A 27320-nucleotide genomic window follows, 5' to 3' on the forward strand; every position below is an offset into this window, starting at 1 on the left:
TTTTTCTGTCCTGTTGTTCATGTGTGTGACGTCATTGAGAACAAAGACCAGACGACGTGTGAGACAGTATTCCACATTTTATTTTTGATATTACCATAGCTATATGTAACTTCTGACGACAGGTAGCAACTACAGAATAATACACTGAATATTTCTGCCGGTTTCAACTTTTTTTTTCTTTCTCTTTTTCCTTCTTCTTTCTCCCTGCTGCTTTTTGGTCCAGTAACATTCGCCCCCCCCCCCCCCCCGTGTCACTGAATGTCAAACATTGAAACACATGCACGTCGTTCCCCTGGATACAGCGGAGTAGGACGACCTGACAGGATGAATAGGCGTAGGCTTTTTTTTTTTTACAGTAGTACTATCAGAAGGCCAGGTCACATGACAGCTCTGCACCAAAGGGCCCTCTGCACCTCATTTACAAACATTTACATTTGGTTTTTAAAAAGAACGACTCGGACACGACCAACGAACAGAGACAGAGACATTTCCTTTTTTCTGCACACATCTGCAATAAAAAAAAAAGCAAAAAGCAGGACCTAATAAAAAGGTTTGTGTACAGACGGCTCCTTTAGAGACTGAAGTCATGAGCTCCTTTCTTTTTGGATTTGTCCCCCCCCCCCCCTCCGCGCACTTTTCAAACAGCAGATTGCTCTGAACAAAAATGTACACGTTTTTTTTAAAAATAAACTTTACTTTTCCACATACTTTATATATACACATAGTGCTGTGCCTACAAGCACAGTAAGCTTTGGGGGGCACGTGGGTGCAGGTGGGGCTGAGAAATAGGGGGGTTGGGGGGGGGGGGGTCAGGAAGAGCTTGTGTTAGACATGTGGTCAGCAGTAGTTGATGCATGATGTCGCTACCAGGAGTGCACCACAACAACCCCCCCGAAGAAAAGAGCCCCGCCCACAATGGTTTGACGTCTTTAAAACAACATTGAACGGATTGTCGGAGTGCAACGTGGATTTAAAAATTAAAAACGTCTCTTTTCCTGCATGGATTCAGAATAAAACCACAGTCCACTTTATAATCCATCTGCCAGCCAACATTCAAGAGGGGGGGGGGTCTGATGGAGAGTCAGCTGCCTGCTACAGTAAAGCACTGAAAATAGTTCATTTGAACCACAATAAAGTACCACAGAGGAAGAGGCTGATAGCAGGGGACACATTCCATCAATACAAATCTCAAGTATGATAATAAAGTTGTAATAATTATAAATAAATATGACAAACGGGAGTCATATTTGTGGATTAAGTCACAAATACAAATAAAGTCTTGTCGGACTTAATTGTTGTGACTTTCTGCTCCAAGGTATGATTTAACATTTTACCTTTTGTGACATTTGGACTGTTCTTAAATGAGTACATTGACTTGTTCTCCAAACTCTACAACTTTAAAGTCATGATGCTGCTAAGAGATGTGTACTTGTATCCTCCTCACATCCACCTGAACCACCCAAGATGCACAGTGGGGGGGGGGTCAGATGACCTGGCAGCAGCTGGGCGGGGCCGAGCTGCAGAGCAGGCCGTCCCTGGAGCCCCCCCCCCGCTGGATGTTGACGGAGATGGTCTTCTCACACAGAGGTAGTTGAAGAACGCCGTTCTTAAGAGCGCTCAGGTGGCTGTGAGCGTCCCTGGCGTGCGGCGCCGCTTTGCGGTGGTGGTGGTGGTGGTGGGGGGGGTGGTGGTGGTGGTGATGGTGCGCGGCGTGTGTGCGCGGCAGGGCGACGGTGGTGGGGAGGGTGATGGTGTCCAGGCCCCCGGGGGAGCCGACGCACATCCGCCAGGCGGATTTCTCCTGGATTTTCACGCTGCCCGCTGGGAGGGCGCGAGGGTCTATGATGAACTTCCCCCCCCCACCCCCGCGCCCCGCCCGCCCCCCGCGCTGATGCTGCAGCTGGGAGCTGAGGACCAGGCTCATCAGCTTCAAGCTTTCCACCAGCTCGGTGGCGCGGGTCGCCGCGCGGGACGGGCGCGGCAGGGAGCCGAGGGAGGGGGCGCTGGTGCTGCTGTTGTTACAACAGCTGGAGGGGCTGTCTTGTCCTTTGCTGCCCCCACCTCCCCCGCCTCCGCCTCCTCCGCCCCCGTTACCATCCCCTCCCGGGGGACTCCCCCTGTCCGGAGCAGAGGCTCCGCCTCCCTCTCCGGGGGGTTTGCCCTGCCCGGCGCTGCTGCCTCCCCCGTTGCCCCCCGAGCTGCCCGGCGGCCCCTCGCTGCTGTCCCTCCGGTTCCAGCCGTAGCCGAAGCCCGAGTCTTTGTCCAGGCGCCGGCGGTGGCTCTCAGAGTCGTCGTCGCTCGTCTCGGAGCTGGAGCACGACGACCCCCGGCCTTGGCTCTTGCGGCGGTGGTAGCGCTTCTGCGTGGGCCCCGGGGACGTGGAGGCCGCCATGTTCATCTTGAGGCGGCTGAGCTTGGGCGGCAGGCCCACGTCCATGTCGAAGTCGTCGTCCGACTCGCCCTCCTCCTCGAAGATCTGGTTGAGCACGGGGGCGCTCTTCCTGGAGGTGAGGCGGTTGGTGATGGAGGCGGGCTTGCGCCTCAGGATCACCTGGGTCGGGAGGGGGGACGGGTTCCGATCTTCCTCCTCCTCATCCTCCAGGACCCTGAGAATGGACGAGACTTCACTTTACAGGCGAACAGGATGGCGAGACAATTCAGAACTGTCATTTCTAGAATAGATGTCTACTCTTCATGAACATCAATAACAACACCACTGATTCCCACCTGAACAGGAAGGGGCGCTGCTTGGCCCCCGCCGAGGTGGATGGAGCGGGGGCCCTGCTGGGACCGGATCCAGACCCGGGAGTGGGGCCTGAGGCAGCAGCACAGGCTCCCTGGAGGGAGGTGTTTAAAAGTGAGAAAAGGACGTAGTACAGGATGTAGAAACAAAGGGGGGGGGGGGGGGGGGCGCGAGTACCTGAGCCGGCTGACCCGGGCAGTCGGTCACCATGGACTCCTCGCCGCGGCGGCCCAGCTCCGTCAGGCCTTTGGCGCGGTGTCCGTTGAGCAGGTTCTCGGCGCTGCGGGCCGGGGACTGGGGGCCGCCGGCGTGGGAGATGGAGGACGCAGCCAGGCTGTCCTCGATGTCCTGGTGCATGTCCACTCGGCTGGGCCACGACTGCCTGTCGGGTTATAACGGGGGGGGGGGGAGATATTTCATGCGTTTAATACTTGTTATTAATAAGTTGTAGATTACACAACTGTAAACCACTGGGCCCATTCCAGCAGAAAAGAAGCACCGTCTGGGCCTCTGGAGCCTCCTCACTTCGTTTGTTCCTGTCCCTTTTAGAACTGTACACCACCAGCTTCCTGTGCAGAGGAACAATGTTTGGCAAGGAAGCAGAGAGCAGAGAGAGGAGTACTTGAAAAGCCGAAGCCTTCCTTCCTTCCTTCCTTCCTTCCTTCCTTCCTTAGCCTGGGCCAGAGACCATTCAGAGCGGTGATGAATCAACAAAACACTCCTCCATGTACCGGGTAAGTGGAGTAAGAATGAAGGGACGCTCATCACAACCATGCAGGGCGACAATGGTTACTGAGGGGATAAATCTGAGCAGTGATGGAAACGTCCTAAGAGCACGAGGAAGCTTCACCTGAACACGGCTTTGATGTTGCTGGGGCTGGAAGAGCGAGTCTGCACCTCCTTCTCCTGCTTCTCCCTCAGGATCCTCTCTGCCAGCAGGTAGTACGTGGCGGTGATATGGTTGTACTTGTTGGTCTCCAGGGCTCTGAAATAACACAATTACAACTATTACAAATGGAAAACATGAGCTGGGTGGAGGGACGAGCAGTCGAGGAAGGTGATACTAATGATGATGATGATGATGATAATAATAATAATAAGGATAGCACACAAGTGCTGGATAAGATGATTCATTAGAGTAACTATTTTCAGGGCTTAAACTTTCAAATATCACATAACTCAAACTCCATGGCACTAAAAAGATTTTTACATCCTAGCAGGGCTACAAGGACAATTTTTATAATCGATTCAGAAAACTAACTCTGTGTCTTAAGACACACGTTATGTGTTATATGGAAGCAACAAACAACGACATCACACATTCTAAAGCTTCTAAAAGCCCAGGCTATATCACTGTATAACTTTTTGACTGTATATGAAGCATGGACGTCGTCATGGTGACAAACATTGGATGGTGAATTAATATTGTATACCTCTCTGGTAGGGTATCTACATGTCAATCACAAGGTAGCTCCGCCCTAGAGCACACCCTGCTTTAAATGAATGATGCCACATTGAAGACGACTTTGAAGTATAGAGATTAAGACAAGATGTTTACTGAGGGAATGGATCTAGGAGTCATTTTCCCAAACTTCTATACAATTTAAATTAATTTTGCAACCACAGTTATCGCCCCCTGCTGGCCAGCAGAGAGAATGCAAGGTTCCAAATGAGCTTTTCCAAAACGTTTCCACCACAGAGCTCGATTCATCAGAACAAATCCTAGTGAAGCATTCTGAGACCCCAGTGGTGTAAAGAGAAGCATATTTCTATTTCCACAGGAAGCTTCCCCTCTGCATATCAATGGAACTCCTGCTGCCAACAGCTGTACACGCTGGAAGAGCGAGAACAGTTATGGAAGTTCTGTGATGCAACGTTTGTTATTACCAGTCTGCCTTCGACAACCTCAATAGCTGTCGTTACATGTTATGTGTCTAATAAACCACTCGACATATTTCTGTTGAACAAACATAGAAAGTACCGTCCACGTGGTGGCCAGGTCATGATGCTTTTGGTTTATTATATTTATATAGTATTATATGCTGACACTGCTCCAGTGTCAAATGTATAAAAGCAATAATGGACAAAATGCTGTGAATTGTAGACTAATGGCCTTTAGATGCCATAACTGGAGAGAAGCAGGCCTTTGCTTCTAACGCGGTTATCGTGGACAGGTTTTCTTAAGAAGTTCTGCTAATGTTTATGAAAAACATCTTTAAAAAAAATCATCTCCAATTTACTGCTGATGCGTGTGGATGAAAGCCCTGGAGCAGCACAAGGGGCCATACACTCACAAAAAGGGAATTTCACCTTTCAGGATTCTTTCATGAACAAATGTGGTTCCTCCTTTCAATGGAGTGGGGGCACAGCTGTTTGAGTGACAGGCCGGGGGCATTGTGTGTCTTAATAGTGCCTCTCTGAAACCGACTGTGGTGAATGAGAACCTCTGAGAAGACTCTTTGTGCCACACACTGTGTGCAGGAGGAGACAATGTAGCACCACACCCACACACTGACACAGATCCATCAAAGAGTGATGCTCAGAGGGGGGGGGGGGGGGGGGTGTAGAAGTGCGGTTGGAACACTCCCTGTTAGTGTGAAGACAGATATATGTCGGTGTGTTAGTGGTAGAGTTGCAGCTCTGAGGGTGAGAGAGGAGACGGGTGCAAATGGAGCACGTCGACTCAACACACGAGTTGAGATAAATATTTTCTAAAGGGAGTGAACCATTTCAAAATAAAATGTGTGCTCTCTTTAATGTGGACTGATCGGAGGTAAATCTATCTCTAAGGATTTGTCCATATCTGATGCGAGGCTCCAAAGACAGTAGTCGTCATATGAAAGAAATGCGGTTTTTTGAGACTCTGGGTCTTAAAGGGAATGTGAAACCAAAAACTCACATTTTAGAGAAATACATAGAGGACCGTGTGACTGCATCAAAGTGGTGTTTCATAATTATTCATTTGTTTTTACATTCCAAGCATCTGTACTTTCTATGTTTGTTCATACAAGTGTGAGCCTGTATGAACTGTCGAACGTTGCTAGTATCGGTATATTGCGCAACACCAAATATCAAAGTAATTGCATGTGGCTGTAAGCGGGCTGTGGTGTGAACTGTGTGTGTGTGTGTGAACACCATTTACAGCTGAATTAACAGTCAATCTGGTATTCAGTGATTTGTTGATCTGTTGATCATGCTGCTGTGGGATTATATGCTGATGACAGTGTCAGATTACAGATGACCCTCAGTGACCTGTGAATCGCATACACACGTAAAATGAATCCAAGTAGATTGGCTTCGTAATGTGGACTGCACATTTCTACTGATACCTTGTGTGATGGCTCCTGCTTGATCTACACACATCCACACGGCCACTACAGATGATAACAGGTCCCATCTGGATAGACCTCTCAGTTTACCACCAGCATTTCAACTAGGGTTAGGGTTAGGGGTAATTACTTCCATGTCCATCCCCACTATTGCCCTTTGGGCTCTATGTGCATCCTGCTGCCTGTGCACTAGAGAGACAGACACTCCCCCACTTACTCCACTATGGCCTCTCGGTCGGCGATGTCCCCGAGCACCATGCGCTGGATGATGCTGTTGTGCTCCTCCTCAGACAGGTTCTTGTGTGACACCAGGGGGGTGTTGTACTTGGTGGCCGGGGACGGGTCGACCCCCTGCAGCCAGGCGTCGTTCTCAATCTCCTCCAGGGAGGCCCGTCGCTTGGGATCCCTCTGAAGCATGCTGTCAATCAGACTAGAGCCGGGAGGAGACAGGAGTACAGGCATGAGGAGAGAGAGAGAGAGAGAGAGAGAGAGAGAGAGAGAGAGAGAGAGAGAGAGCACACTTAATATGCATCTGGATTCAAGAGACACAGAAATCTTCTCAAATTGTCACACATAGACCCCTTCTGGTTTATGGGGGGGGGGGGGGCACGAGGGCAAATGAGGAAAAATAGAGGCCCCCAGGTGCATGCTGGGGAAGAACTCGTGTTTAACGACTGCTTCCCGGGTGCTTGAGGGTCCCCACCTGCTCCGCTGGCTGTCTCCCGCGCCTGGAGGAAGGGACCCATCAGGGCCACGATGTCAGCATGACTGACAGCTAACTGCGGGGCCCCTCTGGCGCTCTGCTTCACACTCTGGTAACACCTCAACAGAGCTCAACTCTTCCTGCAGTCCGTCTGATCAGATTTTTCTTTCAGAGGATATGTTGTGCAAGTAAAATGAAGCAAAACTCTGCTGTGAATGCACTTGAATTGTCAACATGATCTGAATGAGAAGTGGAAGGATGAGACTCCTGAAACTGACTGATCAGAGGTATCACTGCTTTTGCAGTTGCGGAAACTACAGGAAACCACGCTCTGCTCAACACGAGGATCCGAAATGCAACCCACGCCATGGTGTTTCAGAGGGATGCTTCTGGTTCCTCGTAAACAAGCATAATAACTGTAAATAAATACCTTGGATTTGTCCGGCACAATATATCCTCAAATGTAGATTTTCAGATTTTAAAACCATGTCTGTGATACGGTACGATTAACAGTCGCGTCTGGAGAGCACACTCATTAGTGACACCCAAGCACCTCGAGGAGGGACCAGGTCATCCTCTGGCAAGCAGCGGCCTGACCACGCACCACAAAGGAGCTTTAGTTCACTTAAATCTATTAAACGGGACTCGTTTGCGCTGGACCAGGACTTGGTGTGGTGCAGGGTATGTGGAGATGGAGCAGATGAAGGCATAGGCCATAATGCTGAGCTGAGGATGTGGAACTACAGCTGGTCCACACAAATGACACAGTTTAAAGCTGAGATTGCAATTTAATTGGATTAGATGGGATATGGAGTCTAGTGGGAAGACTAATATTATTGTGGAGGGGGCATCATCCAGAGGTAAGCCATCTTTGTCCTCATCATAATGAGACAGCTAGATGACGGACAGACGGGGGGGGGGGGGGGGATTTTATGTGCACCAACCTGTCTGTTAACTGGTATCGCAGGGTGACCCGAACCCCACAGTACAACACGTGGGTAGTTTGCCCCACAACAGAAGTGGAACTAACCCACCCACCCGCCCACAGACTAACGCTGAGGAGGCCTCTCAATTTGGGCTTTGCTGAATCCATTTTCTGTTTCTGCCAACTGGGTCCAATCCTCGGGCGCATTTTGTGCTACGCTGGGACCACGGGATGGAGGCTGGGGATAACAGCTCAGCTGTCTGTCAGTCATGCTGGAGATTAGTCAGAGCGAGCCGGGCTCCCTGAGGACCACAGCCAGCGGCAGGAAGAGAGGGGAGGGGGGGAGGGGGGGGGGGGCTGAATGACACAGCATGTAAGGTTTGCTGTATGTATGCATAAGGGATGCTGATGGTCTTTAGCTTATTGTTTAAGCATATAAGCTGTGCAACAGGCTAAACAAAAAGTATCATTTCAAAAGAAGGACAAATTGCTCACTTCCTGATTCAAAATGTAAACAACAAGCAACGTTTCAAGCGCGACTCGTTTCCAACGTCTAGTGGGTAGGTTTTGACCATTCATCTGCATCTATAGATATGTAGATATCTGAGGCGGGTTAGTCACCTTCTGTCCCTGTGGAGTCAGATACGGCGTCTTCCATTACCCCCAGGTTTTTTATGAAAAGAACCATCTTAATTAGCACTCGTGTAAAGTGCGACACTCATCTCAGACTCTGACACGCCGCCATGCACCGCACCTCACAAGCAACGCGCCGCCCACTGGTGTCGCCGCGCGCTTCTTTGCAGCCACGTGGTGGAACAATGGGAACGCTATCTGAACGAGGGATTTGAGCTGGAAATGTGACTGAATCTCTGAAGTGTGTGAGACTAATGCAGAGGAGGGGGCCAAGTGTTTGTGTGCAGTCCCGTGTGGTTTGTACGGGGATGACAGGAAGCGAAGGAACACAGTGTTCGGTTTTGGAAACAAGAGCACAAATAGTTTGGAATTGTTGTGGTGGGGGAGAAGGGTGCCGCGGGTGTACAACAAACATTGTTTTTATAGAGTCTGATCCCCAGTGATTAAAATCAAGGAAGACAAAAACCCAAACCCAAGGAGGATAGGGTGGGATTGGGTGAGAATAATGAATGAATTGAGGACACACACACACACACAAGGATAATATCACTGGTAAAAACGGGTACAATGGTATTGAATGTATTTTACTCCTCCTCTTTATCGGCTCTCACTGGTTTGTGTCCAGAGAACAAACACAACGTTTCACACTTTTCTCACGGCTCTGCATACAGTAGCTTTATTAATGTTCGCTGCATAACCGACGTTGTAAAGGAAACTACTCTTTACAAAAAAACGTAATATTATACAAAGAATGTGCTCTGATGTGGGAGCATGTCCACGATGGGGGACGTTAGTCATACGAGGACAGGTGAGGTTTTGTACATATTTGATTAAAAAAACGATACCGTTCTAACAAGTCTGTATCTGGAAATGCCAATATATCTAATCGTGGACTCTATATTCTCTCCTGACATTTAACACCCTGCGAAGTCTTCATCAACCCGATCGTCCAGAAAAGGACGTGTTCCAGAAAACACTTTAACAATCTTATGTTCATGTTACAACTGCTCTAAAATATGCCTGATACAGAGTAATGGAATGACCGAGCGCCGTTTCATTGGCTGGGCTGGTGTCAGAGGGAGGAGACTGTCAAAGAAACTCTTAATCAGCGATCAAGCCGAGGGGAAAAAACCCATCCCGGCAGCTGATGATGCTGGTGTAGACATTAAAACAAATGGAATAATCTAGTTCTCATTCATCTTACACATTTAACAGTTAATGGGTTTTTTAATTACAAGAACAATAAAATAAATGTTTATTATTTTCTTAACTTATTGTTAGTACTAGTATCACCTTTATTTTTTATTTTACTCTGTTCTCTGCAGTGCCAACCTCGTGTCATTCATCATACCCCCCTTCAGTAACTGAAACCAGGCCATGCTCGCCTTATTTTCTCATCGACAACATGGGGAGCCGGGTGAAGCCACACCAGTGAAACTCCCCCAGCCCGGGGACATGTGTAGATAACCCCCCTGGGAGGGGCGCTGCCGACACAGCAGGCGACACACTGCCTATTGGATTGATCACAGCTGCTTCAGCTTAGCACTTCAATCCAGTCCCGTCTCTACTCGGACCTGCCGGAAATGAGCCTTTATTTCCTGTGTCTATAAATACTGACAATGTGGGAGACATAACTGGCCTTGATACGGCTCTGATGCCACTGGCCATGACTACTGCTCATTTCCCCATTGCATCGATCTCCCAAAGCGTACACTAGCTTCTCCTAAAACTGATCACATGCACATTCATATACAGAATATGTGCAACCGTTTTCTTTCTGCTTTTTTCTTACTCTTTTTTTTTTTTTTTTAACAAGCAACCCTGATAGAGACACAGAAGAGATAAAGAGCGGCCACACAAGGGTCTGCTTTTTGAGTGTGGGACCAGAATACTTTGATTTATTCTGGCCACATGTTTGAAGCTGCACCGCTTCAACACCTGCATTATGAATTAGGGATTTACTGACTCACATGGCACATTACGATACCACTGATTTATCTGCCCAACTGCATCACTCCCTCTGGACATTGGCCTTGTGTTTTTACTGTGTGCAGCTGCACTGTGCTGCTCTGCAGCTGGCCTCCTCCAACTGCTCAGCTACTGGAACAAAATGGGTCAGGCTCCACAGGTGGGGGTATCACTTTAAATGCTGCAGTGATAGGAGAGTTATGACAGAAAACGACCTTTTTGCAAACAATAGTGACATAAGAAGGTGGAGCTACTGTAAATAGAACAGAATGCCGGATAGGACATTTTTTGGAGACCAAACAAACTGAACAGAGTGAAAGACTAAAATCCTGTAACATCTCATAGACCAGACAACTCCAATCGCTCAATCCACGCGGCCCTGTATAGGAATCACCATTTACTAAATGAACATCACACTCTATTAAGGCGTGAACCTAGAAATTAAGACCAGTAAGTCAATGTTGAGTGCATTCATTTTCTCTTATATACTTATATTATGGACTTATACAAGTGGATTTCATAAGAACACAAACCCAGAAGAACAAGAAACAAGAAAGTGCAAATTCATAAAATAAGCCGATTTGCTATTGCAACTTGCTATCAGAGAGCTCATTCCACCATTTAGGAGCCAGGACAGCAAAGAGTTGTGATCTTGTAGAGTGGTTTGCTCTCCGTGAGGGAAGAACAAGCAGATACCACGCTATATCACAGTCTTTTTATTTCAAGTAAACACACACCCATTCATTGCCAAAGAGGTCCGCCGGCCACCTGGACAGCTGTGGCCAACTGGCTCAGTACTGGCAGGTGAGTTAGCTTGTTAGCGTGATAGCTGTTGATGCTGCTACACACGTAAGACAAGTAGCTCCGATGAGCAAAACCTGTTGTTATACCTGTAGTTATGGTATGCACCGGAAAGAAGGTGAAAAGTACATACCATAAGGACATTTGAAACCGGCATACCAACCCAGATCGAGTATCTATCACAAACAGCCTTGTGTGAATGCTGTGTGTGTGTCACTCACTCTTTGCAGGCGCTGGAGACGTGGGCCGGCACCGTGTATTTACAGTCCATGATCATGGTGAGAGTCTCGCTGTCGTTGGCTTCCTGGAAGGGCGGCTGGCCACACACCAACATGAACAGGATCACACCGAGGCTCCAGATGTCTGAGGCACAGGGAACCAAACACAGTGTGAGTCCAGGTGTGAACGGACCGTTTCATCATTGCAGCATTTTGAATCAAACAATATACACGTATAACAAACATTTGTGGATGGACAGAATAGAAAACCATGTCAACATTATATGGATTATGAGTTAAATCTATGAATACAGATGCAAAGCCATGCAGATAGGAATATCAATTCAGACACATTACGACGGTACCTGTGGAATCTACAAATCAAGTGAAAAAGTTGATTCATATGAATCACACCTCTGAATCTTCACAGTCTAAATGTGGGTTTGTTGTGAGTGAGCGTCTAGTCATGTGGGAAGTATCTGTACACAGAGCATGTATTATGTAAACTGTGCAGGCAAAGACAAAAGATAGTGCCACTGGAATCGCTCTGGTGTCTGTCTCTGCTTTGGTCCAATGCAGGTGTGGGCGGAGCTTAAATGAGGTGTAAAACAATTCCCTCCGGGGTCTTCCTGAAATATTGGGTTTCCCATTTTTGTGTCTTTTCGGGGCCCAACGGCATAATGTGACAGAACAGTTATAGTTTTCACCGCACATTGCTATTATTCAGAGCGAGGTGTCCTTGGTAAGACACTGCACTCCGACCTGCCCCTGTGAGTGGTGAACATGCTTGTTCCTCATGCACAGCTGGCCCTGTGTAGAGTAGCTCCTGCCAGTGTAGTCCGACTGATCACCGATTGGTGGGTGTGTGTATCAGCGTGCACGCTTATTATTCGGGCTGTGAATTATGTCATCTGTTCAAGTGCAAACCTCGAGGCAAAGACTGCTGCTGCAGACGGGCGGCAGCTGACTGCTGCGCAAACAAATGTGGCGTTTCTCCTCCACCTCTCTCCTCTCCTCCTTCGTTCGATGGAAAAGACGGAGACGATTCAGTAAGGTGTGAGCGTCCTACAAGGAAATGTCAGTTCTTCCCCGTTTGCATTCTCCCGTGGCACTTTAAACAAATTCCGTTCCCTCACTACTGGAACAAAGAAACCCTCGCGCTCACATTTCATCGGAAGTCAGTTCTCATGTGCGACGCTGTCACGCTAACGCGGGTGTGCCAACAGTGTGATGAATGTCAAATCGATTCTCCTGCGCAAATCTGAGCCTAATTCAAGTGTGCGTATACGCAGGGCCAGTTGCACCCTAAAAAAGCAAACTGTCAACATGCAGAAGCACTGGGGCATAGAGACTTGCACACACGCACACACACACCTTGTTCCAGCAGACAGGAAGGTGAGAAAGAGCCTCCGGCATGGAGCTCTGACGGCAAACACCTTCTTGTCACTACTTATAGTAGGTAGTGTCAGTGGACACATAGGCATGTACTTGAGTACTACTTCTAAACAAACCTCCCGGGTCACATGCAAACAATACCCTCAACCAATCAATGGGGTTGGCAGAAATGGTGAAGCACAAACTCCCTCAAAAAGTGACAAACTAAACGTTTAGTTGCAGAGAGTGAACTGCTTTCAGTCACAGGCTTGGCTATCCAACGCATTCTGAATTGTGCTGGCCCGGCCTCAGGCCCGGCCTCAGCGCTGCGGGTCAGAGCTCTCAAAATTTGATTCCAATAAGTGAGAGTGGTGCGCAATGAGCATTTGTTTCTAACAAAAAGCCTCGCTGTGTTGACCGAATTGTGATTGGTTTGGATTCCACACCTCTGTGCCACCATCACGAGCGACCACCACTCCATGGCGCTTTGTCACAGCCACCAGGCGCGAGGTCTCCCCGGGAGAGGAGTTGTCCCTGAGGCGCGTTTATCCCATGTACCGGTGTTCTTGCGGCGGTATAAGCACTGGATGCAGAGTGCACCAGGAAGTGGTCCAGCTGTCTCTGTGAGCTAAACGCAGGCGCTGTGTGTTTACAGAGTTCCTGTTCTCTGCTTGACGCTCACTTGGCATTGGGGATAATGGGAGAAAAGGCATTAGCCACAGCGAGCCCCTGCCTAAGCTCCACAAATGGCCATGTGAACAGGACAAGAGATATATCCGTTTAAATAAAACTCAAGCTAATGGACCCAAAAGTCCTCTGAATGCAGGTTGATGGAACAACCGGTGCAACATGTTTAGACCCCTACCAGCTGTCCTCCAACCTGTGCGGACGCTGGCTTGCCTGTTGCCATAGAGACAGTGTAGGCATGGGTTAGCTCAGCTCCTCCGAGCAACAACAGACTGTCAAAGCTACGCTGTAGTGCATAACCCACTGTAGCTGCACGCACCTCCTGGGGAAATATCACATTTACTGTGACTCCTTCACACCTGAAAGCAAGAAACCAGTCCAACTTCAAACCAGATTCAGATGGAAGCTACAAAAGGTACTGAGAGGTGACAGCGTCCGTGCCTCGTCTGCCCTCCACAGTCACCTCACAGCACACCTAGCGTCTCACAACACACCTTAGTGTGAGGGGGAGAGCGATGGCCGCTACGCGTCGGCAAACATCCGTGCAACCCATGTGGGGGACGGGTCAGTCGCTGGTCCATCTCGGGCCTGACTCAGAACAAGCAGGCACATTCAAACCAGCATGGCATCGCTTGTCTTGGCACAGCCAATAAAACCACTCAGCACACAAGTTATGGCTGGACAGCTGAGTACCGACTCTCACATTGAGAGCCGCGCCTGTTGTGTTCCCTCCAACAGGCCGGCCCAAGTCTACCAGTCACCTACAGCACTCACAAGCACCTGTGGAACAATGTTTACTGAGGGAAGAAACCCAGAGAGAAGTAGAGCCATCTTTTCATTGACTACTATGGTACAAACCGAGAAGTCGCCTCCAACTGGTCAGTTTAGAGAAAGCAGATGAGACACTTCCAAATTGGCTTATGAAGCTACAATGAACAAAAAACATAATATGTATTCACAACAACAAGTTAATCAAGCTACAGATGCAATGATAATTTCTCCCAGCATGTCAAGCAATCAATTCATGTTGTGCTACAATGAGATACATACATTAAGAACTCTTTGATCACTTTATTTTGGCAGCCTTTCTGTCCCATTACCCTCACAGTGTCAGCCAGTGTGCAGACATGGCAACCATGACTTGAAACCCAAACTGTGGAATGATGTGCACGTGCTCAGCAGGATGATGTGCGGGACAGGTTGATTAGAAACACAGCCAGTTCAGAAGAAGGCTCCAAACACTTGTTCTCCAACAAAGTTCAATTAACCAAAAGGTTTTTTTTTCTGGTTTTCCCTGCCTGTAAATATTCCAACTTAAGCACGGATAACCAATTAAGTGTAAATGTCATGAACTGTTTGAATTCTTTTGGTTTTGAATGAATACTCTTCTCATTGGCCACTCTCATCTGCCTGTCGTGAACATCCGTTTTGTTCCTGATGTTCGTGGCTGTCGGGCTGCGCTGAACGGAGGGCAGGAGAGAAATGCATACCTAAAAAGGAACGGGTTCCCAGAAGACTGCTGCAACGTGCTGCTGCGTGCTCCTCCTGCCCTCACAGAAAGAAAAATAAATATAGAGGTGATGTTTCGCTGTCTTGCTCTCTCAACAATGCCCAGTACACATTTGAAACCCTTGCTCTAGGCAGGAGTTGAATGGTGGGCCGTCAACCGTTTAACCAAAAAACTCCTGCTGACTGATTTAAGGTCATTCAACCATTAATGACACAACGACAAAGGTAAAGCATCATTGTGAAATGATGCATGTGCTACCATGTGACTAAACCACAGTGCTCACATGCAAAGAATACAAGTTATACCTTAATATGATGAACATAACCTGAAAAAAATACTCCTGAAAAGCGCTGATAGATGTGCTTGTAGTTCAGATCAAGGGCTGTGATTGATCAAGTTGTTGCTATTACCTTTTTGGTCTTTAAATAAACTGAAAATATTGAAAAATACTCAGAGGTGCTCTAGGTCTTTGTTCTGCGACGGCACAGTTCTAACTCAAAGAAGTGTATTCCCACACAGACTTCAGCGCTTCTGGCAAAAACAGAAAACAAGTGGAAATAGGAAGAAAGCAGCAGATGGTGGCTCGCACAAAAGCACAAGGGACCAAAAAAAGAGACTAAAACGCAAAGTAGCCGTTCATAGCTTAGGGACTTCTAGAACAGGTCGGCTCGGATGGGCCTCTGAGGAGCGGCAGTGGCTGCAGCCCAACTCCGTGAATGGGCCGTGGGCTGTATCCCTTGGTATAGAGATGGCACCGGCCTTTAATTATGCTCAACGTTAAAGCCCTGACATAATCAAACAAGTATCAGGAATTCCCCTCCCGGTCCGTTGCTGTGAATGGGGCATTATTAGATGCCTTGGGCCAGGTTGTCAACATGTTCATTTCTTCTGTAAAAGTGGAGCCAACCTCAACACCAGAGTTTACCGGCTTATACCTACAGAGACAACTGGGACCTTTTAAAACCCACATCCCAATGATAAAGTCAAAGCTCATTTGCACTTTCCACATGACTGTGCATCAGAATTAAATCCACCAGACTAAGGTATTGTCATGGTTACATTGCGACAGTCAGGTGATTGCTTCTGCAGAACAAAGTAAGTTACTAAAAGACCTATTTACAGCTATCTTCTACATAGGAGTGGAATGAAATGTTTCAGTGAGTTGGGAAAGCAGCACAATTAATTAACCACTGGCCATTTCTTACCAGTATTACTTATTAACACACACACACACACACACACTAATGTCACTGGCAGGTGGATGAGAGTGCAGAGAGCCCTCAGGGGGACAGCTGTAGATGTGCTGTCACTGACAGACCTGCTGCGGCTTTATGTCTCCTGCACATGGAGCCGCAGAAGGTTTACACACACACACACACACACACACTGTCACCATCAATGAGTCAATTGTATCACCCAGTCCTCATCAGTGGTGTGTGTGTGTGTGTGTGGAATGGTGGTCTACCGGTTCTGCAGCCGAGATCAGTTTCATTATCAATTAATCTGTTGACAGTTTTTTTCCTAATTGCTTGCTCGCCCCAATTGTTGTCACAGTGACGACAAAATCCAATTTGGCATTCTAAGATCGCTTTTTCTGTCTGAGAAGCAGCAGAGGAAACCATGGAGCTGAACACGGTTAAACAAAAACATGGTTATACACAAACGGTTTTGCCCATCCTCAATTAGTGATGGCAGCAAATACCTGGAACAAATAACCCAAGAAGACAGAGAGCAGCTGGGTGTTTGGAAGAGACAAAACGTTGCATCTCAATGTGCTAACTGTGCTACAGCCCGTGTAAACAGGAGTACAGCCTGCGTTTGTCGGCGTGTGACCGTCACCAGGAATTCGGAGGGAACAAAATCCCCGCCTTTAATCCGATTTTCAAAGGACAGCAGGGGCCCATCTCTCAGCCTCCATTCTGCAGTTAGAATCACTTCTTTCTCACTCAATGCCTCACTTTCTCTTCATTCAACGCGCTGCTTATGCTGCTTCTTGCAGTCCAAACAAGACACGTGAAGAGATGGGTAGAACAGGGACCAAAGTGGTCGTGTGGACATCTCAGAGATTGCCAAGGACACCTGGTGAAGCCCAGGCCAACTCAAATCAGAGTGTAGGTACAAATGGTTTAGTTAATGTGACATTGTTATGAAAGTTCAATGTCAAAATTCAAGAGCGCAAAGGAGCTCTGTGCACAAATCAAACAATCGCAAGCTAAAGTCCCTCACAATGTTTTTATTGCGCTCTTTTTGACTAAAAATAAATGGGCAAACCCTGTCACCATTGGATCTGGACATCTAATTGAATTAAAGCTGCGAGTAGGCAGGATAAAGCCATTTTGCAGCCAATAATTACAGAAAACGTGCAGTAGCGCTGAGACCGGAAATGTAGCAGCTTCCTTTTTCAGAACGGCATGAACTGATCTCCGAACAGCATGTAGCAACAGTATGGCATTCCGATTCAACGCCCCACCCTTCACAAACATAAAAATAATTACTAGCAGTGTATTTCCCTATTGATCTCATAAAAACATGTGTTTTGAATATGACTAATACTATTATATTTTCAAACTAATTATTGGCCGATTGCAAAATAGCTTTTTTCCTCTTTAGCTGAAAACAAGCCCCGCCCACTGGCCAGAGCCTAAACACAAACCAAATATCCAACACCGTGAATGGGCCATAGGCTGGATCCCTTGGTATAGAGATGGCACCGGCTTTTAATTATGCTCAACGTTAAAGCCCTGACATAATCAAACAAGTATCAGGAATTCCCCTCCCGGTCCGTTGCTGTGAATGGGACATTATTAGATGCCTTGGGCCAGGTTGTCAACATGTTCATTTCTTCTGTAAAAGTGGAGCCAGGCTTTACCGGCTTATACCTACATAGACAATAATAAACACAAACCAAAATATGCGTTTCTGAAAACATGTGAAATCAGGAAATGGGCAGTAGTGTAACGACATTTGATCCATATCTGATCAGTGACTGACAGCTGCGTTACACACTCCCCCCGCTCTGATTGGCTGCCTGCCTTTAGGCTCTGAAATCCTACCAATGGCCTGTGTCATGTAGCACTATCAAGCTGTATGACCAAAAGGTAGTTTGATGAAAGCCCCCAGCCTTTGCTTTAAAGTGCCGCTGACATGTTCATGTGCTGATGATCTCAAGCTGTCGGGCTGTTCAGTAACCAGGGTTACAGAGTTTGTCAAGAAGCAACGGAAATCGCGGTTGTTCACCCAATAGTCAAGTTATTCACAGACCCAAGTGGTGTCTCATCAACATCTATTTTTAGCTTGGCTAACGTTTGGATGAAAACGCTATTCCCATTAGCCCTCTGGTAACAGTAAACTAGGACACGCCATTAAGAAAATGACTCCAAGCCGATCAGTCATCATTTCTTCGTTGCACATCTAATTAACCAATGAGCGCATAATTACTCATAAGTTCGTCCTCGAGTCCTGTCCGACAGCCAGAAACCAACGGGCGTTCTGGCGAGCAATGCAGCAGAGCGAGCCGACGAGACGTACCACAAGCTGCAGGTTACGAGAGAGCTGATTTACAGCTTATGCTCCGGCTGCATAGACTGGCGCTTTAGGCCTGCTCTCGTCAACATGTTTGACTCGTCCGTGTCCTGCAGCATGCACACATGACGAGCTGGACGATTCCTGGGTAGCATCCAGCTCGTCATTTGTGCCGTCAACTTATTTGTCTCAAAAGCGTTGCTTGCTGCTACGGCTCCATGATAAATACGTTCAATCAATTCATTTGAACGTTGAAAACCCGGCCTCCTGCTCTGCATGCGGTCGCTCCGCTCTTATAAACCAGCAGGCCGCTCCAGGACACCACTGAGAGACACCTGGGTTCTACGGTTCTCCTGGTGGAAAAGTGACACTGCAGTCATTCATCCACCATGTCCCCAGTGCAGGTTGATGGGTCACTTAATCCTCATGTGGTTCCTGTAGCTACCGTGTGAATGCTGTTTACAGCCATGATGGGGAGGGAGAACCTTGTCTGGATGGGTGAATGATGAAATGGGGGTTGAAAGCACTGAGTGGGCGGAAAACTAGAACGTTGTCAGGGAGGGAGGACAGGAAACGGAAAGCCACAGAGAGACGAATGCTCGGTGCACGCTGCAGATCAGGCTCATTCAGGCTGATCCACTAAGTACCTGTGACAGGGCCAAGTGACCTGCGTATGCGTTGTGTGGTTCCCAACAAAGTAGAAATGAGAGGCGGTGATATTAAGAATGCAAATATGACACTTAAGATTAATTAAAGATTAATAGCACCCTAGTGCATTTTTTTCAGACTGAGAACATAAAAAAATGGATTTTAGCTGATGCTTTTATCCAAAGCGACTTACAATAAGTGCATTTCAATCGCAGAGATACAAGTAACAAGAAAGTACAATTTTCATCAGATAAGCAGTTTCAGTAGGAGGATCCAGGACAGCAAAGAGTGCTTTTCTCTCAGAGAGGGAGGAACAAGCAGCTTGGCATTTATCATCCAAGTCGTACTTATGACAGCACCTCTCCGGGGTTGTTGTAACAACACAGTGCCACATCAACGCCATCAATAAAGTCCCCAAAAACAGAAACCCAGCAAGCGCAACACTGGCTAAAAAATGTCTTCCATGAAGACACCAGTCCGTTTTGTCGTGAGCTAGAGGCAGGGCCCATTTATACCCTATACGCCTTTCTCAGGAAAAGAAAGATACTCAGATATAAACATTATCTACACATCCTGACACAACAATAGGCGTTCCATAGTCACAACTGTTAAAACAAACGGAAAGCGAAACAATCCGGCCATATCTTATTAACATTGAAGTTGTACCTCCACTAACTTTTCACACGCTGTAGTGTTTGGATTCTAAACCGGTTGACCTGCATTCTCAGGGAGGCTAACCTTAAAGCAGAGACGCAGCCCGGCCTCAAGTGAATCCTGACTGTAGCACACAGCGGTGCACACATGTTGCCCCTCACAACCACGCACAGCTCCGCCGCGGCCTTGAGGGCCTTTTTCACCAGCACGCGTCTACAACTTTGAAGTAGCACCGGAGCTTCAAAGATTCTGAGGGATGGCACTACGACAGCTAAAGACCGGCTCATTGGGAGCCTGGGATTGGCTGAGCAGGTGGGTCCAACCTGTCCACGGGATACCGACTGTAGGGTCAGTCCGTGTCAGTCGCAACACAACAGTATGTAACAGTAAGTGTAGCAGTGCCAAATCGAGTCATTCAGATATATAAGGTTTTTAAATAAAATGTCTCAATTGTATAGCATTTTATATATATTGGGATTTTTTTTTAATTCACCCAGACTTTGAAGTTCATTTACAGCCGAATATGTAATACGTGTTATGAACAAACAAAAAAACAGTTAAAACACACATGAAAAAGAGCACTTCTGACTCCAATTCAGGAAATATTGCAAGGAGAATGTGAAATGAGGTCCAGCAGCTGGGACAGAGAAAGTCCTCATGTCTCCAGACCGAGTGCAGTGAGTTTCCAAAATTCACCACCTGTCACCCCACTCGTCCGTGTCTCTGTCTGTCCCTCTAGAGCATGCTCAGCTTTGTCTAATCCCCAGCAAACTGACTGACAGCTGGCCATTTGCTCTCTTCTTAGCAACCGCTCCTAAGTAGGCCTCATCCTTCGTCGGCCCTAGAAATCACACACACACACACACACACACACTTTCGTTTGTTACAACACGTCAGGACACACGTTTAGCCATGTTGGGCCTCTGGATGTGTCACCAGAAACACACGTGATATAAGCGTTTACTTGGCTTGCCTTAAACATACCAGGGGCGACTCCCCAACTGTCTGCTTTGTACGTTTACTCTTTCTTATCAAATCCAGTCAGAGGCATCTATGAAGAGCCCATTATATCGGGGGGCGCCTTGGTTGCTATAAGAGCCGTTTAAGTTACTAATGTCAAACCAGTTGGATTTGGCACCATAATGTTGTGTGACTTTGAGCTGCATCTAGGAGCCAGTACAAAGTGGGTTGTTGATGACGTCGGTTTGAATGTGATCGGGCGTTCCCACATCCAACAGGGCTTCTTCTCCTGAGGAGACACACACTTTTACATCGCTCTGCAGCTTAACCAACTTTACAGGCCCACAGTTTCTCAGCCACTTAATTAAGACTGGAACACTATTCAGTAATTCTAATCACAGTTTCACTGCACTTCCATCGTGTCCAATGAAGGGAATTGCAACAACTATTTATGGAACCGTGGTTGCAGACGTCCTCAGCCCCTAAGAAGGTGACAGGAGAGAGAACCGAGGATGAGGATCACCGTGCAGCAGGACTGGACTCGGGGAAAGGAGATACATGACCAACATTTGATTATAGATCTTATGTTGTCAATAGGTTCTTCTGCAGTCAGTGTACTGAAACAAAGGCCCTGAGTGACGAAAGGTTTCAACCCGCTTCTCCCACAAACCTTCCAGTCAGTCTGACATGCTGATTTATGCCGCACGTGCTTACTTGGATGGAAAATAGTGGAACGCTGTTTAACGAGAAGGTGCATGTAAACGTGCACGCGCATCTTTTCATCCTGAAAACTCACAACCAAAAAACCCGGGCACCAAGCAAAATGCACTCAACGATAAATAAAGGCAGCCGCAGGTGTGGGAGCGGCCTTGTGCTGCACCCACAGCCCAACCTAGAGAGTCATGCAGGAGGACGCAGCTCTTCATTCCACTGCAGCGTACAGGTCCATTCATCCATTCATTCCATTCACAGGGGCAGAAGCACTGAGGTGCACCGGGTTCCCTTTGAACATGCAACATCACGCAGACCCACCGGGCCAGATATACAGGCATAAACCTTGAGGCTCAGCCAGATAACACTCACGGGTGTCATACTCGGCCTCTTCTGGTTTCCATTGGCTGGCGACACTGAAGCCAGCAGAGCCATACAAAGCCTTCTGAGAGCCTGACCATCCAACACATCGGAGTCAAGAGGACCAGAGCGTCATATGACTGGGATCTAGTCAGGCGCATTTATTAGGACTAGGGCTGCAACAAACGATTATTTTAATAATCAATTCATTTGTCCATTATTTTTTAAAATTAAAATGAATCGGATGCTCTGCTTTGCACTCAACTCAATTAGTTAATACTCAAACATAGTGACTTATTGAGTGGCGTAATAGTCGACTCGACTCAATAAGGATATTTGTTACCAACCCTTTTAATAATCAAATTTTATCTATTTGTTTTTGCAGCCCTCATTAGGACTGCACCACAATTTTACAAAATGTGTCACCACTAACTGCAAAAGATTTCCACTCAAAGTATTTAAAATATTTCTTATATTCTTATAATCCTTATAAGTATTAGTCATATCATATTAGTTTGTCAAATTAATATTCTGATGAGGGATAGCTATGTAAAAACGGCTGCAATTTTGTTAGAACCATTGAATTAAAGCTGAAAGTCTACACTTTAACCAAATGCAATGTTAACTGCTACAGTTCAAATCATTGAGGCAAAAAAGTTGGTGGGGCATTGGAGTAGTGTGATGATGTCCCTGAGCAAGACACGTAACCCCTAATTGCTCCCCAGGCAAAATGTAAGCCATTCTAAGTCGCTTTGGATAAAAGCATCAGCTAAATAACATTTAATGTAGATCAAGTGAAATCAAAACAGCATGAAGTTTATTTAGTAAATGATGGTCCATTTAGAGTAAAATAGCCAGTGAAGCACAGTATGCTTTAAGGCGGGATTACTGCAATTGACAAGTCCTACGGCTGCAAAATACCACAGCTCTGTGTCACTCCTCAAATGTGGTTACATCCATTCACTTGTTGTAAGAAAAATAAGATCTAGCAAAACATCCAAATGTATTGCTTCAAAAGAGCAGTCGACAAGCCTGTTTGTGATTACATTGTTTACCAGAACAGACAGCTCTTCAAAACATCTTTATTAATACATTTTACTGACAAAGTTCACTAGATCAATGTATCTAAAAATGCTACACCCACCACAAGGTGAAACGCTTAGTAGCGGTACAACGGAGAGACGAGCTGCTCCGAAAAATCCACATACACTTTTAATCTGGACAAATAATCACAGTTCCATTTAAGGCAAAAGTATGTGATCCAATCACTCAATGGGATCACTAGAATACTCAAATAGGAGAGCACACACACAACTTTTTCCTTTGGTATCAGAAATCTGTATTTATTTTTTAGAGGCTCTGCATGGAACCCAGATGGTCCAGTACCGTGGGAGCACAGACAACAGCGGCCATCGGGGGCTTCAAGCCCTCTCAGCACCACAACTGCACAGCCAGAAAGTAGCCCCTTTCTCCCGAGTGCATTCCATGCACAACGACTGCCCGGCCCAGAGCACAGCCAGTCGCCCCCCACAAACAGGAGCTGCATACATGCAGGGGCCGACAACACAGGGTAGCGCCGAGGGCAAAGTAGCCTTTTAGCCCAACCCATGGCGTGGTCCCCAGAGAGCAGCAAACTGTCTTTGCAGTCAGCTTGGAATGTTGGTCCCAGCATTTGCGTCAGTTTCATGAAATCTTTTTTTTAGGTTAAAGGGACACTTTTTACTCAACAATAAAACCAGCGCACATGCAGCCTTGTCGGATTCAGGTTCTGACCCTAACCGCAATATCTAATCATCCCAAATAGGCAGGCATTGGAGAGCACTGTCGTCAGAGACGTAGTGACCATAGAAACACAGACGCGTCTCAGCCATCAACACAGTACGAGACTCTCCCCAACCAAACTAAAGAGTGCATAGACTTGAGTCCTAAACAGTCAAGAAAGGTACCACTGAAACATCTAGTTCTACATATCACATCTCATCCTACCAGGATGTCTTCACCCTCGAGTCCCTACGCGCCACATGGTATTGTTAGACAGCTGTTCTTTCAGGCTGTCCTGTTTCCCGACTAATCCATCAAAGAGCTCCAAGTTGCTTCCATTCACTCCTCGGGGGTGAGTGGAGGCAATATACCCAATTCCCACGCCCTAACATAGCATAGCAAGGTACTTAGGATAGGTGGGTGTGTGTGTGTGTAAAGGTCAATGAGAAAAGTTTCCTCATTGCCTGTGTGCCGCACCTATTAAGTTGGTGGGAACCGGGACAGAAACCGGAGAAAAAGTAATGCTTGGTTGAGTGAATTAGACAGCATTGTACACAAACACATCATGAGACTGATTTCAGAATCCCTTCAGCATTAACGCCCCATGAGCAACCACACCGGCTGAAAAACAAGCTTAACTGGGCACATCTCGTTACCCAATTTGAGAGCTGGACTTAGACCCGTGTTCCTGCTGTCATTTAAGCTACCTGAGAGAGATATCATATTAGTGGACAGACACACAATCTGTTTGTCTGCGCTCTGTCAAGCCTCGCAGAAAATCAATGAGCCAGTTAATTCAGTGCAATGGGACACCCGCTGACATCAGTGCTAGAAGAGCTGACCTTGTAGCACATGGCCCACGGCGGCTTGCAAAAAATGATCAGTGTCAAGTACTGTTAGCGGCATAATGCTAATGGAACACACTGTTCGCCGCCCCAGCCCTCGAGTTACAGCAAGGTGCGACAAAAACAGGTGTTAGCCACACTGCCATCCTCATTATACCAGTGCTAAAAAAGACAATCTGGGCTTTAATAGGATATGTTCTCTGTAGTTTGATGCCAGAAGCCTGTGGTCTGACACAAGGATGTGCTTTTTCAGGAGGTGAAGAATTAAATGGGTGGACTGGACACCGAGTTAGTGCCACAAACAGCAAGCCCGGGGTATCCAACTTAAAACAATCGATGGATCACAAAGCGGGAAGGCACCAGGCTTTCGGAAAGGGGAAGAATTCAAAGAGCTGATGTGCTACATCTCTCTGCCATGTCCTAATTAACAGTGTGACTCATTGCATCCTTTAGCATCATTCACCAGCCTACATGTTTTGCATACCTACGGCTGGAGCATCATACTCATCGCCCAGCAGGATTTCCGGTGCGGAGTACGCCAGAGATCCACAACTGGTCGTCAGCTTCTTCCCCGGCTGAAACTTGTTGCTGAATCCAAAGTCAGTGAGCTTGACAAGCCCTTGCTTCTCAAAGAACACCACGTTCTCCGGCTTGAGGTCCCTGTGCACCACATGCAGCCGATGGCAGTAGGAGATAGCGTGGACAATCTGAGCAAAGTATTTCTTAGCGAGCTCCTCGTTCAGACCCTCCTCATGTTTCATGATGTAGTCGAACATATCCCCCCCGTCGCCTAGCTCCAGGATGAGGTAAAGCTTGGTCTGGGTGTCGATCACCTCATACAGGCGCACAATGTTGGGGTGCTGGACCAGCTTCATGCAGCGGACCTCCTGGAACAGGTGGCCTGTGGCCACGGTGTCAAGCTTGGTCTTGTCGATGACCTTCACTGCCACTTTCTCGCCGGTGAAGACGTGGCGCGCCAGCTTGACCACGGCGAAGTGGCCGCGGCCCAGCGTCTTGTCCAGGTCGTACAGGCCGGCGATCTTGCCGTCGTAGCCCCGCTTGAAGCCTGCCATGGCTGGAGAGGGCGACAGGGAGAGGGGAGCCCCCACTGCAGGCAGGGGCGGGTTGGCTGAGTCGTGTGGGTCCAGCTTAGATCAGTTCATCGAAGGCAGGGGGAGAATCCCATGGTTCCAGCTTCCTAGATGATGTGGGAAACACGTACTATGATCAACAAACACTGACTGACTCACACAACTTTCTAAATATATACCAATAAAACAAACGTTTCTATGGGTTCAGCTCAATGCAATATTTGAACAATAATAATATGTATGCACCCAGAATAGTGCTTGGAAATATTTTTTTCAAATGTACGTTAGCGCATCAAAGCTCCATACCTCCTGCATAGACAGAGCAGCGGGGCTTGTTTTGACAGGACGGCTGCTGCCCTAAAGGAGGCTAACGTATCCTGACGTACTGCCTCACGCCGCAACAATAAACCAATAAAGTTTCAAAATCGTAATAATATCCTCTCTATAGTCGCATGCATTTGCAGGTGTTTCGCTACCGCGGCGGAGTTTGACAGTCCGCTGCGTAAAGGGCCCGGCGGTCGCACCGACAACTTAGCGTCAGGCTAACGTTACCGGGGGCTAGCTCGTTGTTCATTGATTAATACACGTTAGCTTGCTAGCCGACTGGCGTGAAACCCTTCCGTTCTTCCGCGTTAAAATGTCACCCGCTAATTCACAGACCGAGCTGAGGAGTAATCTCCTCGAGAATACATTTGAGCGGTGTAACAGCACGCTGGCGGGGGGGGGGGCTTCGCGTAACACACGGTTAGCCGTAGTTAGCATGTAGCAGGCTAAAGTTACTGTACGGCTCGCTCAGCTTACCTCTCCAGCTTCGCTCCGGTAAACATAAAGCACACGGGTCCGGTGCCGACCGGGTGCATTGGCTCCTACGGGTGCCCTCTATCGAAGCTTATCGCAAACTGTCACGGAAGAGTGGGAGGTGACCACGGCACTCAGAGGGTGCCTATGCCCTGGGTTCATCTGTGAAACGAGGCATTGCATCGGTGGTAACGGCTGCACTAGTCGGTATCGTTGTTTCCTCCCAGCCGCGGCGGTGGGGTTTGTGATGTTGCCTTCAAGTGCTGAATAGAAATTTCGATATTTTTAAAACCATCCGATTTGGCCATGATAACCATCGGGACTCGTTGCACACCTATTTGGCGATTATGTCCATTTTTAAAGAAAATGTAACTTTCTCCGTTTTCATTTTACGTTTTTAGTATTGTTATAATCAATGCTCGTCTTCCCGTTGGTCAAGTTCGTTCGGCGGTCATTCACTATTTGAGGAACCCACTCCACGCTCAGGGTTTGGTACGAGGACCACGGAAAGGCAGCACGAGAGCATCGCCAGCCGCATTCAACTCTGACGTCAAAGGATGTCTTTTGAATGGGAAAGGTTTCTGAAGCAATGTTGTATTTAACAATGAATGTCGGTGCGATATTATTGATAAATGCATGATAGTTTTGCCCCAATGAAAAGAGTGGTTTTAGACGGTCTGTTTTGAGATGATTAGTACGTCCAATATAAAATCAAATAGGTTATAATTTAATGCCAGGCAACCACACTTGAAATTGTGATCACACTATATTTGTGTATCATAGTGGGCAACATGGTTGTAAATGGCCTGCGTTTATCCATTACCATTACATTACATTACATATGCATTTCCAATAAATGGCGTGGAGGGCCATCTAGTGGCGGAAAATTTGTTTACTTTGAACACCAGAATCCATCAACTTTCTTATAATTGCAATGCAGCCACAAGTTGTCATTGACTTAGTGCTTTTCCAGTTTAAAAGTAAAATCAATGAGGATGTAGGTGCTTTTATTGTGTTGTATTTGAAGATGCAATAAAGAAGAGACGATATAGTCAAAAACATTGTTTTTACTTCTTCTG

The 27320-nt window shown here is 47.2% G+C and overlaps 1 protein-coding gene across 1 annotated transcript; it reads right to left on the bottom strand.

The window, feature by feature from the left end:
- Positions 1 to 59: 59 nt before the first annotated feature.
- snrka (SNF related kinase a) lies at positions 60 to 26613 on the bottom strand. The gene is made up of 8 exons (XM_037454187.2): positions 26245 to 26613; positions 24837 to 25550; positions 11324 to 11465; positions 6290 to 6502; positions 3594 to 3728; positions 2921 to 3125; positions 2728 to 2837; positions 60 to 2606 (listed from the first exon to the last, which is right to left on the bottom strand). Exons 2-8 carry the CDS (start codon positions 25423 to 25425, stop codon positions 1484 to 1486), a joined length of 2517 nt encoding a protein of 838 aa, XP_037310084.2. The 5' UTR covers positions 25426 to 25550; positions 26245 to 26613; the 3' UTR covers positions 60 to 1483.
- Positions 26614 to 27320: the final 707 nt, after the last annotated feature.

Source organism: Pungitius pungitius, chromosome 11, assembly GCF_949316345.1.
Source record: "Pungitius pungitius chromosome 11, fPunPun2.1, whole genome shotgun sequence".
Taxonomy (NCBI): domain Eukaryota; kingdom Metazoa; phylum Chordata; class Actinopteri; order Perciformes; family Gasterosteidae; genus Pungitius; species Pungitius pungitius.

What these genes read in the sequence shown, in the direction of transcription:
- snrka (XM_037454187.2), bottom strand. Translation starts at nt 25,425, where the DNA reads ATGGCAGGCTTCAAGCGGGGCTACGACGGCAAGATCGCCGGCCTGTAC. An exon ending in GTATGATGCTCCAGCCGTAG is followed by an intron (nt 11,466 to 24,836) that starts GTATGCAAAACA and finishes CCTGTGCCTCAG; the next exon opens with ACATCTGGAGCCTCGGTGTG. An exon ending in CAGCGCCCCTTCCTGTTCAG is followed by an intron (nt 2,607 to 2,727) that starts GTGGGAATCAGT and finishes GTCCATTCTCAG; the next exon opens with GGTCCTGGAGGATGAGGAGG.